Source organism: Sus scrofa, chromosome 2 (assembly GCF_000003025.6).
Source record: "Sus scrofa isolate TJ Tabasco breed Duroc chromosome 2, Sscrofa11.1, whole genome shotgun sequence".
NCBI lineage: Eukaryota > Metazoa > Chordata > Mammalia > Artiodactyla > Suidae > Sus > Sus scrofa.
The window spans coordinates 41551098-41565890 of NC_010444.4; the positions used below are offsets into that span (position 1 = coordinate 41551098).

Below are 14793 nucleotides of genomic sequence, written 5' to 3' on the forward strand. Positions count from 1 at the left end.
TGTGCCTGTGGACAACTTACTTCGGTTCCTTGAAGCTCAGGTTTTTTTTGGGTACCTGCTACAGTGTTAAGCATGTGGGGACCTCTAAAAAGTATCTGAAGAATGAATGGATAAATGAATGTACAATAAGGTTGACTGGTGTTGACAGGAGTGCAAGAGAGGGGCACTGTCTTACACACACTGAAGACGGTAATGTAAGGCTTTTCTGGAGGGTAAGTGTTAACTTTTATAGCCATTCCGCTTCCAAGAGCCTATAGACATAGCCACACATGTATTCACTGAGCACTTAAATATGGACAACAACCTAAATGTCCATCAATGGCAAATAATGAAATGAATGACAGCACATCCTTTTTGTGGAATTCTACAGAAAGAAGAAAAATTGACTGACTCTATGTGGTAATGTCCAAAGTATAATGTTAAGTGATAAAAGTGATGCTAATCATAGAAACTAAACAAAATGTGTGTGTCTGTCTGTCCGTCTGTTGGTCGGTCTGTCTCACGGAAAATGATCTTGAAGGGTTGAAATCCGTTATGAGTGCTTATTCAGCAGGGAATAGGAACAGAAGAGCTGTGAAAAGATGTATTTATTTTTAATATAGGCTTCTACATCATTTTAAATGTTAGTGGAGAGCGTGAGAAACCTTTGAAATTTCAAAAGTAAAATCAGCAGTTCCTGCCGTTGGTGCAGCGGGAGAGAATCTGACTGGGAACCATGAGATTGCGAGTTCGATCCCTGGCCTCACTCAGTGGGTTAAGGATCCCGCGTTGCTGTGAGCAGGGGTGTGGGTCGCAGACGCGGCTTGGAGCTGGCATTGCTGTGGCTGTGGTGTAGGCCGGCTGCTGCAGCTCCGACTCGACCCCTAGCCTGGGAACCTCCATTTGGTACGGCCCTAAAAAAAGACAAAAGGCAAAAATAAATAAATAAATAAATAAATAATTTTAAATAAATAAAAAGTAAAATAAAACAGGGTTAATAATCTTTGCCTTACAGAGTTACTGAAATTATGTGAAAGACTCCAACCAGCACAGTGCCTGCCCCATAGATAGAACTTATTCCAGGAAAGATTTAGCATCGTCATCATCACTATTACTGTTCCTCTTCCTATTGTATGAGATGGACAGGGCCTTAGCAAAACCAAGGCCTCTGAATGTGACTGGGCCACCCTCCCACCTGCCCTGTTGGTACCCCTTTCTCCTTCTGGAGAGAATCCTGCCTCTACCGTGCCACCCCCACATCACCATTCCTTTTCCTCTGGGTGAGCAGATGGCTTTAACATATGACTCCTTAAGCACACTTTCTAGGCAGATTTCTTTTCTTTTTTTTTTTTTTTTTTTGTCTTTTTGTCTTTTTAGGGTTGCACCTGCGGCGTATGGAGGTTCCCAGGCTCGGGGTCAAATCAGAGCTACAACTGCCGGCCTACACCAGAGCCATAGCAACGCTGGATCCGAGCTGCATCTGCATCCTACCCCACAGCTCACGGCAATGCCAGATCCTTAAACCACTGAGCGAGGCCAGGGATTGAACCGGCAACCTCATGGTTCCTAATCAGATTCGTTTCTGCTGCGCCACAACAGGAACTCCTCTAGTTAGATTTCAAACTTGATCCCAATTCTGTCACTTACTAGTTGTGTGACCTCGGGTAAGGTACCAACTTCCCTAAGCCCAAGTTGTTCCATCAATAATAAGGGTGCAATAAATTCTATCTTGTGGACTGCTGTAAGAATAAATGAAATAATACTTTAAAATGGTTTGGTGGGTCATCGGGCATATGACAAAGGACCAGAAAGCAGACACTTATACAATTTTTTTTTTTTTTTGTCTTTTTAGGGCTGCACCTATGTCGTATGGAGGTTCTCAGGCTAGGGGTCAAATTGGAGCTGTAGCTGCTGGCCTACACCACAGCCACAGCAATGCAGGATCTGAGCCACGTCTGCAACTTACACCCCAGCTCAAGGCAACGCCAGATCCTTAACCCACTGAGCAAGGCCAGGGATTGAACCTGCATCCTCATGGATACTAGTCAGATTTGTTTCTGCTAAGCCACGATGGGAACTCCCACTTATACTATTAAAGACAGAAAAACCACTGGGACCTAAGGTGGCAAGGTAAAAATGATGAGTGGACATGCAGTGGAATATTTATGACTGGTAGGCTCTGTCCACCTGGATCTTACTCCTCAGTATGTCTTTGAGTCTCTCAAGAGCCTCACATCAGGGCTAAGATCCTCCCGCCCATCCAATCATGCATCAACATCAGCTTCAACTGCCTGGAGACCCCATGGAGCCGACTGTGCAGACACACCCAGGCACTCACCTTGACCAGGTGCACTTTGCATGCTCCCACGAAGTCAAATGGGAGCCCATCAAAGGTCCGGTAATGCCGGTCACCATAGGCCGTGCAGGTGGAGGCACAGGGGTGGAGGGTGCACTGGAAGGAGCCGCGCTGGCACACACTGAAATACACGCACCAGACACCTCACAGAGCACGCCCCCACCCCCACCTTGAACCTCCACGAGAGAGCCACTGCCCATCAGGTGTCCACCATGTGCCCCTGAGCTGGGGGTCAACAAACATCGTCCATCTCCAACAGATGCACCAACAGGTTCCCATTGTATGCAGGAGATGCTAGGGCTCCGAGAGGTTAAGTCAGTGCATAACAGAGCCAAGACTGAGTCCAGATCTATTTAACTCCCACATCCATACCTTTTATCATTCCAATCGTTTGTTCATTCAACAAATACTATAGAAGGTAATGAGTGCTATGAAAGGAAGGAGCAAGATAAAGGGGACTGAGAATGTGTTGGAGGGTGGGTTGCAATTTCAAATAAGAAGGACAGAGAAACATGTGAGCAGGGAATCAATGGTGGTGAGAAAAGTAAGTATATGCACATCTGAAAGAGGAACGGACGTCCTTGGCAGAGGGTACAGCCTTTGCAAAAGTCCTGGGAACATGCAGAAAGACAATATGGCTAGAAGGGAGAGTGTAGGGGGAGAGGAGGAATTCAGGGAGGGAACAGAGGTGCAGATCCTGGAGGTCCAAGAAGGCCATAGTAAGAGGGTAGCTTTGCTAGGAGTGACAGAGGGGGGGTGTGTGGAGGATTTAATTCTGGGCATAACATGCTTTGCTTTATGTTCCACTCTGGCTGCCGTGCTGAGTCTAAGCGGAAGGGCCCTGAAGGTGGAAGCTGAAAGATCAGCTGAGAGGTTATTCTGCAACTCAGAAAAGAGATGATGGTGGCTCAGAGCGAGATAACAAGGGAAAGGAATGAAAAGAGATCCAGATTTTGGATCTATTTTGAAGGTAGAACCAAAAGGATCTGCAGGCAGCTTGGATGAAGCTGGGAAGAGAGAGAACTCAAGGATGATTGCAGGTGCTTTGGCCTGTGCAACTGGAAAAATGAAGTCTTCCTCCATCCAGAGGGGGAAGACTGACTAAGAAGCAGGTCTGGGGGGGAAGATCAGGTGTTTAGTTTTGAGTGTGTTGGGCTTTGGGATGTCACATATGTATATTGATATTAATGTGCATACAGTCTGCAACTATCCTCACGTACACACTCTTACACATAAGCATGCAGACATTCATGGGGAAACACAAAAGTCTATCTTACATATATGTTCAGCCGCATGTAAATAGAAACAGGCACATCCAATGTATTCACGCACCTTGCACATTCATGTCCTCACACACTAAACGGATATAGGTGTACACAAATATACAGAAACCCAGCTGGATACGTACACAAATTCATAACTGTACATATGTGCTAACATATTCAGGATTATGACTGCTCATCTTTTCATATACATGCATGTGCATATACATGCACATATGCAGTCTATGCATTTTGGACATGTGTCTACACTTACATCTGTCTAAATGTGCAACCACATCATCATGATTACAAATACATACATACGCACATTCATATACACATCTGAACAAACCACATTCATGTAAATGCTCACAAACACAGCCCCCTCCCAGGAGTTCCCATTGTGGCTCAGCAAAACAAAGCCAACTAGTATCCATGAGGACGTAGGTTCAATCCCTGGCCTCCCTTAATGGGTTGGGGATCCGGCATTGCCATGAGCGGTAGTGTAGGTCAAAGATGAGACTGGGATCTGGCATTGCTGTGGCTGTGGTGTAGGCCAGCAGCTGTAGTGCTGATTCAGCCCTTAGCCTGGGAACCTCCATATGCTGCAGGTGCTGCCCTAAAAAGACCAAAAAAAAAAAAAAAAGAAAAAGAAAAAAAAACCATCCCCCCAAATCCTTTCTATGCCTACATTTGTGCATATAGGCAAATCCCTCTAGAGCACACAGACACACAACACAAATGTGAACATGGTTGAAAGCCAATGCTTAATTCAGTTCAGAATCATACGGCCCATGTCCATCCTCGCTCCCAACCAAAACCAGGGCCTGGGTGGGCCCTCACTTACCAGGAATGGCAGGGAGACATGACCTGGTCCCCAGGGAAGTACTCTTTCCCCTTCCACGTGCACGGGCACTCCTCTGGCAGGAAGCATGCATCCTCGTGTCTGAGCAGGCTGCAAGGACACAGAGGCAGGGGGTCAGGAGAGTACCTTTCCCACATCTGCCACCTCTGGAGGACAAAGAGCTCTCCTCAGGCAAAGAGGAGACATCACTTTGGATCCTACAGATAGTAACAGGAAAATAGAATATGATGGACAATATCAAACCAATAAATTTGACAACTTAGATGGAATGAACATGAACATCCATGAATAAATTCAATGACAAATGTGAAAAACCTTTAGGTGAAAACCGTGAAACAGTGAAGAGAGACATTAAAGAAGGCCCAGTAAATGGAGCAATAATACTGTACTTGTCAACTCACTCGTGTGAAGAAGTCAGTTCACCCCAAAGCGACCTCTAGATTCAACGCAATCCTATTTAAAATCCCAGAGGACATTTTGTAGAAATTGACAAGCTTATCCTAAAATTACATGAAAATTCAAAGACCCAGAAGTGCCAAAAAAAAAAAAAAAAGTTTGAAAAGGAACGAAGTTGGAGCACAGTCAGTTTCTGATTTCAAGATGTACTATAAAGCTTTGGAAATGAAAACAGTGTGATGCTGGCCTAAAGATAGACAAATAGATCAATGGAACAGAATAAAGAGTCCTGAAATAGACCCATTTTTATACAGTCAATTGATTTTTTTAAAAAGATGTCAAAACAATTCAATAGGGAAAGGAAAGTCTTTTTTTAAAAAGAATAGGGCTAGAACCACTGAATATCCGTCAGAAAAAAATAAATCAAAATGACTCCACTTTATAGCAAATGCAGAGCAATGATTTTAGATAGGTTATAAATTCAAAAGAAAATGCAAAATTTGTAAGCCCCTAGAGGAAAATACATAAGACTATCTTTGTAACAGTGGCAATGAGCACTAATCAAAAAGAAAAAAACTGATAAGGTAGGCGGCACCAAAACTTAAAACTTCTGCTCATTAGAAGTTTTTAGACATATTAAGGCACATGAAGTAAATGAATAAACTACAAATGGGGAAAAATATTTGCAACACATACACCCAACAAAGGCCTTGCATCCAGAAATACTAAGAACTTCTGCAACTCAGCTTTTTAAAAATTAACAAACTAAAAAGTGGGTAAAAGACCTGAATGGACACATTATTTATTTATTTATTTTTTGCCACACCTGTGGCAAGCAGAAGTTCCCAGGTCAGGGATCAAACCCATACTGCAGCTGCAACCTGAGGCATAGGGAACTTTTTGAATGAACACTTTACAAAAGAAGATTTACGAATGGCCAAACAGCACAAGAAAACGTATTCCCTATTAGTCATTAGGGAAATACAAATTAAAACCATGTTCTCATTACAGTTGTGGGAGGAAGCAGGAAAAAAAAAAAAAAGCATGTGCTCAATCCTCAATGTTCTACCTGAAGCCACTTAACCTTTCTAAGCCTCTGTTTTTTCATGCATAAAATGGGGATAATGACACCTTCTTCCCAAGGTCACTACGAGAATTTAATTATAGACCTGGGCACACTGCCTAGCGCGCAGATACACAGTAAATATTGGTTTCTTGCCTCTTCTTTCCCTATAATTGCATCAAACACCAGCAAGGGGCTGGCTCACCACCTTCCCTGTCTCTTGCCATGTCCTGGGGGTCTTTTCCTGCTGCCCACCATCCATTGCTCCCCTCTGGCCCTATACAGGCCTGCCCACATCCCTAGCACCTTCGCTGTGCCCACTGCAGACAGGAACAGGCAGAGAGGCGCTCTGACCTCTGTCTTCAAAGTGCCCTCAATCTGTGGAGCACTCTCTCCTTACCTGCTAAGGGACCCTCTCTGTCCAGATCCCCTCCTCAGGGCTTACTCGCCAATGTATGGGATTTGAAGATTTGAAGACAAGCAAAGCTCACGCTTGCTCTGTGCCATCTTATAGATAAGGAAACTGAGCCTTGGGGAAGGTAACTAATTCACCCAGTGAGTAGGGGTGGGTGGAATGGAACTCAGGCCTGACTTGAGTTTGTACTCCTAACTACTGTGCTGCACTGCCCATAGCCCGGGGCGCTTGGCTCAGCACCAAGACGCAAAGGCATCTGCAGCAGTACAGCCCCAGACCCTGCAGTGGCCTGGAAGCAAGACGCAACAGCCAGAGATTCTGAGAAACACCATGGAGAGGGGCCCAGGGACCTGGGCCAGGAAGGTCCCAGGCGGGGCTTGTTAGGGACCATATCCCAGCACCCAAGAGAATGCCTGCCCTTCCTTTACACGTTGACACTGTAACAATTTCCCCCTTGACAAGCCCCTACAGAATGTGTATAAGCTCCTCATGGGGCATTTGATACAGCACATGAGCCGCTAGGGCAAATACCCCAAGAGATGATGGAGCATCAGCGCTACGAAAAGGTAGAGGACAGGTTTCTCTGGAGCACTTGGCGGGCAGTGCCTGGCTCCCTGCAGCGTCCTCTTTGCTAAACTTCACAAGAATCCCTCATGGTGGGTGCTACGGCCCTCCATTCACAGATGTGCAAACTCAGGCTCATAACATTAAGTGACTTGTCCGACGTCACCTAGCTAGTGACAAGAATTCAGCCCTCTAGACCATGCATGCTCTTGGCACAGTGCCGGGATCTGGGTTGACCTTTGAGAGGCCTGGAGCGGAGGGAGCGGATTTGGGGACTTCCTGCTCAGACCCGTCCTGCAAACAGCCTCACAGACAAGAAAGCTGTTGCCCAAGGGGTCACATAACTTGACAAAGATCACCCAGCCCTTAGAGATCTTCACCTCCTCCCCTACCTTCGGAGCATGGAGATGGAAAAGGGATCCCCACTCTGGCTTTGGGATCTTCTGAGTTAAACTATCCCTTATGTTGGACATGGCTTTAGAATCTTGCCATTCAAAATGTGGTCCCAAGACCAGCCATGGTGACACCTCCCGGGAGCTTGTTAGAAATGCAGAGTCTCAGGCCTAGGATCCCTCCAGACCTCACCAGGATCCCTTGTGGATGCCCCTGCCTGGGAAAAGGCAAGCGCAGGTGCATAACCCACTTTATGACTTTTGTGTAGGGGACCAGACCCCAGGCCTCACAAGAGGCGGCATGCTCTGGCCAAAGGGCAAGGTTTGGAGTAAGCAGAGTTGGTTCTGAGTTATGGACCCTTGGGCAGACAGACCAATTCCCTTCACCCTACCCTTGGCTTCAATTTCTTCATCTGCAAAATGGGAATAAGGATCTTCCCCTCCTTGCTCCCAAGGATGCTCTGAGCTTGGAGATCATTATATCAAGGTGTTTATTACAAACAATAAAACTCCAACTGTCTGTTCCCACCCTAGAGGCCCTGACTGCCTTCTCATGTCCTCTGGCTGCCGGGCCTGATCTCTGCTCAAGTGGAAGGACACAGCCCAGAACAGCCAAGCCCAACTGTTTTCTCCACCTAGATCTGAAGCAAGACCAGCATCGGAATGAGAGCTGGCAGAGCGGGGTGCTGGGTCCCTGCCGCCACCTGGGCATACAAAACACCCCACAAGGGACCCCACAAAACTCAGCTCATGCAGGTCACCCAGCTCTGATGGCAATGTCTGAGGCACCCAGGAGGAGACTGTTTCCACTGGGTGGACTTTGTTTTTCAAGTGTTACAGAGGCCAGAGCCCTCCACCTAGTCAGCATTTTGTAGGGATGGAGGTTGAGAGCTAAACATGGGTTTTCTTTTTTCTTTTTTTTCTTTTTTTTCTTTTTTTTTTTTTTGCTTTTTAGGGCCATACCTGCCACATATGGAAGTTCCCAGGCTAGGGGTCTAATTGGAGCTACAGCTGCCAGCCTACGCCAGAGCCACAGCAACGCCAGATCCGAGCCACATCTGCGACCTACACCACAGCTCATGGCAACGCCGGATCCTTAACCCACTGAGTGAAGCCAGAGATTGAACCTGCAACCTCATGATTCCTAGTTGGATTTGTTTCCACTGTGCCACGACAGGAACTCCCTAAACATGGGTTTTCCTCTCTCATGGTCTTCTGCCGGTGGGACCTCCAGGGTGTGTCCCACCCCTACCCAGTGACTCCCCTTCAACATATCACTTAACCCCTTGAGGTGGTAGATATTATTATTATTCCCATTTTACAGCTGAAGAGCTGAGCCTCAGAGGGGCTAGGCCCCTTCCTTGTCCAAGGTCACATGCTGGTGAGAAATAGAGGCAGGAAGGCTCCACTCCAGCTTGACTCCCCTCCCTTCTGCTCTTTCTCAGACTCCTTGCTGGTCATTATGCTGTCGCTGGCCAGCCCTGAGCTGGTGCCCCCTTCAAGGCTGTGTGAGGTTGTCCTGCCTCTCACTCCACCTTGTGGTCCCTGGTTTTGCCAGCCTTTGGCAGTGGGTACCCATGACAACATGGATACTTACCCTTGGGGACAGGCGCATCCCGAGAGGCAGGGGCCACGGGCTGGCACGCTCAGGTTCAGCAGCTGCTGCTCACATGTCCTCTCTCTACTCAGCTCTGGGTCAGTGTGCAGGTCACTGCAGTTCACAAAGACCTGGCCCGCTGGGCAGGCAGCAGCTGGAAGGGAAGAGGCTGGTGCTGGGAGAAGCCCAGAAACTCAACAGGATGCTTGGAACACCTGAACCTGGGTGGGTTTCTGGGTGGCAGGGGTGGCCAGGGAGACCTGGGACCCGGCATCTGGGGGATGCAGGCAGAGATGGGGCTCAGATGCCTTCTCATGCCCTGGCTGCTCCTGAGTCAGTCCTTGGGTTCCCAGACACATGTCACAGTGGGCGGGAGGGGTATGTGCTGTCCCACAATAGGCCAACCACCATCGGCACCAGTTACTGGACATGTCCTTTCCACTAGATACTATTCCAGGCCTTTCACATGCTTTTTTTTTTTTTGCTTTTTAGGGCCGCACCTGAAGCATATGGAGATTCCCAGGCTAGGGGTTGAATCAGAGCTGCAGCCGCCGGCCTACACCACAGCCATACCGACGTGGGATCTGAGCCAAGTCTTCAACCTACATCACAGCTCACGGCAACGCCAGATCCTTAACCCAATGAGCAAGGCCAGGGATCGAACCTGCGTCCTCATGGATACTAGTCAGATTCGTTTCCGCTGAGCCATGACAGGAACCCTCCACATGCGTTTTCTCATTCAGTCCTGCAATAACACTCTATAAAGTATTATTATCTCGAACTTTCCTATATAATGGAGAGAAGCCACTTTGGCTTTCAAAAGGCATGATAAGGGAGTTCCCTTCGTGGCTCAGTGGTTAACGAACCCAACTAGCATCTATGAGGACACGGGTTTGATCCCTGGCCTTGCTCAGTGGATTAAGGATCTGGCGTTGCCATGAGTGGTGTAGGTTGCAGACGTGGCTCAGAACTGGCATTGCTGTGGCTGTGATGTAGGCCAGCGGCTACAGCTCCGATTGAACCCCTAGCCTGAGAACCTCCATGTGCTATAGGTGTGCCCCCCACTCCAAAAAAAGGCAAAAAAACCCTTTTTTAAAAAAGGCATGATAAGGTGAGAGGAAGGGCCCCAGAGGGACCAGGAAAGGAGCCAGGAAGAGGATAGCCGTGCAGTATGGCAGGGTGTCCAGGGGACTTCTATCAACAGGGAAGTCAACTTCCCATTTACCTGTCCCTCTGTGACAGAAACCCACTCTCTCCCTGAGCCTTCAGTCAGGTTGGCCGTATACACTTATACTACATGAATGATCTTTTTTAGGACAATCAATAAAAGGGGGCTGAATTCCATGCCCACCCTGGGATGGGACAGAGAGAAAGGAAGAGCCATAGGAGATGAAATAAAAGTCCCAAAAGGCAGAAACCTGAAGCCAGAAACAATAAAAGGAAAGACACTTTCAAGGATATACATGATATACATGAAACGTGGGGAGAATGTAGGAATCCAGGTCATATACAAAAGAGGAAGCGAAGGCTCAGAGAGGCGAAGTGAGTTACCCGGAGCTGCACAGGAAGGGAGCACTGAGCAGGATTTGAACCCAGGGCCACCTGACTCTGGAGGCCCTGCTCTTTGCCTCCTGCCTTACGATTATCCTCCCATCCCCTCTGTGCCTACCTCCATACTTCCCCACATCCTCTGCCCAGGAGGCCCTCCCTGAAGACTCCAACTCCTGTTCTACCACCTCCAAGACCCTCATAGGCTGATCCACCACCGTGCCGGCCTGACCCCCCACCTCTATTGCCTGTGAGGGCCTCAAAGGCCCAGCTTACCCTCCCCATCACTGTGGCCCCACGTCCAGCACTGGGCTGGACAGAGAGTCAGCCTCAGCAGACACGTGACAGTTCAGACTAAGGAAATCCAGGACCCTGCGGGATCCTGAGGCTCAGCATCTCCTCGAGAAGCAGGAGGGACAGCCACTAGAGGGGGGCTGAGGTTGTGACAGGACTTCTCGATGCCACCCTCCAAGCTGGAGCCTTTCCCAAAAGGACAAGGAATACAGAAGGCACAGCATGGCACAGGACCTGGGGTGGGTCCTCCCCAGCCTAGGCTGTCCTTGAGGTCCCCGCCTTCCTTTCTGTAACCCCAGTACCACAGAGGAGCCTCCACCCTAGCCCCAGTCACCCTTACCCGGGGCTCTGCTATCGCAGCTCATGACTCCATCCTTGCAGTGGCTGCAGAGAGAGAGAAGGGGGTGCGGGGGTCAGCCGACCCTGTCACTGCAGGGCCCAGAGACCCCGAGTCTCTGGATGCAGATCACCGCAGGGTTCAGACCGACATCCTCACTTCTGTCCCTGGCTCCCTGTGCATAGGGGCAGGGAGGGGGTCACTTGCTGGAAAGTTCGGCACAGCTGCATTTTCTTTAGTCAGCAACTTCCATTTAAAAGAAGTTGCTGACTAAAGAGAGGAGAGGGAGTTTCTGTTGTGGTTTAGCAGGTTACAAACCCAACTAGTATCCATGAGGACTCAGGTTTGATCCCTGGCCTCGCTCAGTGGGTTAAGGATCCAGTGTTGCCGTGAGCTGTGGTATAGATCGAAGACACAGCTTGAATCCCATGTTGCTGTGGCTCTGGTATAGGTCGGCGGCTACAGTTCTGATTCAACCCCTAGCCTGAGAATCTCCATATGCCGCAAGTGCACACCTAAGAAGACAAAGTAAAATAAAATAAAGAAAGGATAATAATGCTACCGCTGAGGGAACTCACCAGTGGCCCAGAGAAGGGATGTCACTGTCTCCAGGGGGATAATCCATTCCTTGGAAGTGGCAGGAGCACTGGTTCCTAGAAAGTCCAGGAACAGAGAAAGGCGAGCCGACTCAGGAGCTGGGGCAGGACCGTCAAGGGCAGGGACCCCACCCCTGGACCAGCCAGGGGCATTCACACCCAGCATCGTTCTGAGGGCCCAGGGCCTACACCGCACGAGTTGCTAAATACTTTGAACACTTTGTCCAAGCCCTCTAAGTACATCATCTTTCTGTCCCTTAGAGGGATCCTGTAAGGTGGGCATCCCTGTGCTACCCCCTTTGTAGGTCATCTGAGGGCCAGGACTGTGTTTCCTCCTCACACACCTCCCATGGCACCTGCCGGTCATGGCTAAGGGCAGGCCTTGGAGCAGAGCGGTTGAGGGCAAGAAGGGACATCTGAATTCATCCAACCCCAGTGCTTCTCACCACCTTCTCCCTCTCCAGTTCCTCCCCGCATATAACCCTCAGACGCCCCTTCCTTGGCAATACTCAGCCTCAAGGGGTGGGGGCAGGGCACATATCTGGATCTCAAGGGAGGACTCTGCAGTGTGAAAAGGCCTCTGACTGGGAATTTCCATTGTGGCGCAGCGGGAACAAATCTGACTAGCATTCGTGACGATGCAGGTTCAATCCTTGACCTCGCTCAATGGGTTAAGGGCCTAGCCTGGCCGTGAGCTGTGGTGTAGGTGGTAGATGCGGCTCAGATCCCGCGTTGCTGTGGCTGTGTTATACGCCAGCGGCTACAGCTCCGAGTCGACCCCTAGCCTGGGAACCTCTATGCCACAGGTGCGGCCCTAAAAATTTTTTTAAAAAAGAAAGAAAAGGCTTCTAATTCAACTACACCCCCTAAAGGAGCTTCTCTCCAGCTCCCCATCATTCAGTCAAATGTGATACCATTTTACAGATGGAGGAACAGGCCTGCAGGGCACCAAGGGGCTTGTCAGTCAGCCCCGGGGTCCTGTGGGTCTCCACCGCCCCCCCCAGCCCTCCAGCCACACTGAGAACACCCAAGGTCAGGTTTCAGGGCCTTCCCCTGCCCCTCTGCTGGGAGCACTCTTCCCTCAGGTCTCTGCTCAAATGTCACCGCATCAGAAAAGCCTTCCTCCCACACTCGCTTCAAGTGACAGAACAGTAACCCTCCCGACCCCAGGACTCCCTGCTCCCACTCTGCTTTATTTGGCTTTACAGCTCCTGTTACTCATTGTCTGTTTATTTGCTTATTATCTGTCTCACCGCCTAGAATGTGAGCTCCATGAGGGCAGGATGCTGAATTCTCAGAGCCTAGAAATAAATGCCTGGAACAGACCAGGTCAATACACTTTTGTGGAAGGAGAGGGGACATGAGGACGGTGACCCCCTTGACTCTGAAGGGTGGTCCTGTCTTGTGGGGAAGTCGGGCTGGAACAAAGAGCCAGAGCTGAGGAGAGAGGCCTAGGAGAGGGGTCCAAAGCGGGGCGCCCACCCCCTGACCCCCCCGTCCCCTCCAAGCTCTGCCCTGGGACTCTGCGACCAAGTATGGACATGAGAGGCCCAGTCAGACACCCAGCTTCACATGCTATGGAGACCCCCAGCCTCACCCCCGCCTGACACACAGGTCAAGCCAGTGTGCTCACCTGGGGACACAGAGGTCAGCCTGGGTGTCCAGATAGGTATCCGGTGGGCAGGCACAGCCCTCCACACACTCGTCCCCACGGAGGTCACTGCCACCTTCAACCCCACAGGCCTCAGGGCTGGCTAAGTCCTGGCAGGTTTGTCCACATGGAGCCACACAGGGGCTGTACTCCTTGGTGGCCTCACAGGACAGTGCTGCAGTGGGAAATGGCTTCGTCTCCCTCACGCCCACAAGTGTGTGAGGTGGGGTCATCATCATGCAGAAGAGAACCGAGAAGCAGAGACGTGAAGACACTTGCCCAAAGTCATGCACAGCAGGTCAAGGTCAGAGTGGGGATATGAACCCAATCTGACTCCAGATTCCCACCGTCTCGCATGACACCAGAATGGCAGAGGGGCAGCCCCCCCCCCCAAGTTCAGCCTGCCATTGGTATTTCCTTTTCTCTGCAGGGCACTCGCCTTAGGTTTTGATACTTGGGGAGGAGGGGAGGTCACCACTCCCACGAGCCCTGCACTCACACCATCCCTCACACATGGACACACATGGACAGGTGTGTAAATGCACACACAGTGCTGCCGCTCTCGCCTCTGTGGGCTGTGAAGATCGACTGTGCTCCCTCTAGCAGCCTCTCAGGACCCTTTGTCCAGGTCTCAGGGCTGCCCTCTCCTCATCTGGCCAACATCCCACACCCCTGGGTCTCCCACAGCCTGTCAAGGCCAGTAGGACGACTGAGACTGCCAAGCCCAGCTGTTCTCACCCAGGCTGCACATCAAAGATCGAAGCCATCTGAGAGTTTTTAAAAATGCTGACACCTGCCCCTCACAGCCAGATACATCCTTTTAACTGATATTGGATGTGGCTTAGACAGGTTCCTTTTTTTTTTTTTTTTTTTTTTTTTTAAGTTCCCATGATGATTCTAATGTGCAGCCAAGGTTAAGAACCGCTAGTCCTGGAGTTCCTGTTGTGGAGCAGCAGAAATGAACCCAACTAGTAATCCTGAGGTTGTAGGTTCAATCCCTGGCCTTGCTCAGTGGGTTAAGGAACTGGTATTGCTGTAGCTGTGGTGTAGGTGAGCAGCTGTAGCTCAGATTTGACCCCTAGCCTGGGACCTTCCATATGCTGAGGGTGCAGCCCTAAAAAGCAAAAAAAAAAAAAAAAAAAAAAAAAGAAGAAGAAGAAGAAGAACCACTAATCCTGTCCAATCAGCTCTAGAGGAACTTTGGCCCAGAGAGGGACAGGGCCTTGCCATGGACACACAGCAAGTTACCTGCAGGACTAGTGTAAAACTCAGGCCTCTGACTCCCATGACAGCGCCTTTTCCATTTATTCAAAAGACATTTGCTAAAAGCTGACTCAGAGTGGGGCCCTGTGCTGGGGCTGGGGGCGCAGAGATGACTAAGACTCAGGGAGAAGTGTGGCCTGGGGTGGGAATAAAAGGGGTACAGGCCAGCCCATGCCCACTGAGCAACGTGCACACGCAAACCTGAGGGCCACGGA

At 49.7% G+C, this 14793-nt stretch overlaps 1 protein-coding gene across 1 annotated transcript in view; it reads right to left on the reverse strand.

Annotated features, from left to right (window-relative positions):
* Nucleotides 1-14793, reverse strand: part of OTOG (otogelin) — a 93364-nt gene that overhangs the window by 53897 nt on the left and 24674 nt on the right. The window contains 6 exon segments of the mRNA XM_021083273.1: nucleotides 2318-2456; nucleotides 4445-4552; nucleotides 8890-9043; nucleotides 11072-11115; nucleotides 11647-11721; nucleotides 13298-13490. Coding sequence (XP_020938932.1) covers nucleotides 2318-2456; nucleotides 4445-4552; nucleotides 8890-9043; nucleotides 11072-11115; nucleotides 11647-11721; nucleotides 13298-13490 — 713 coding nt within the window.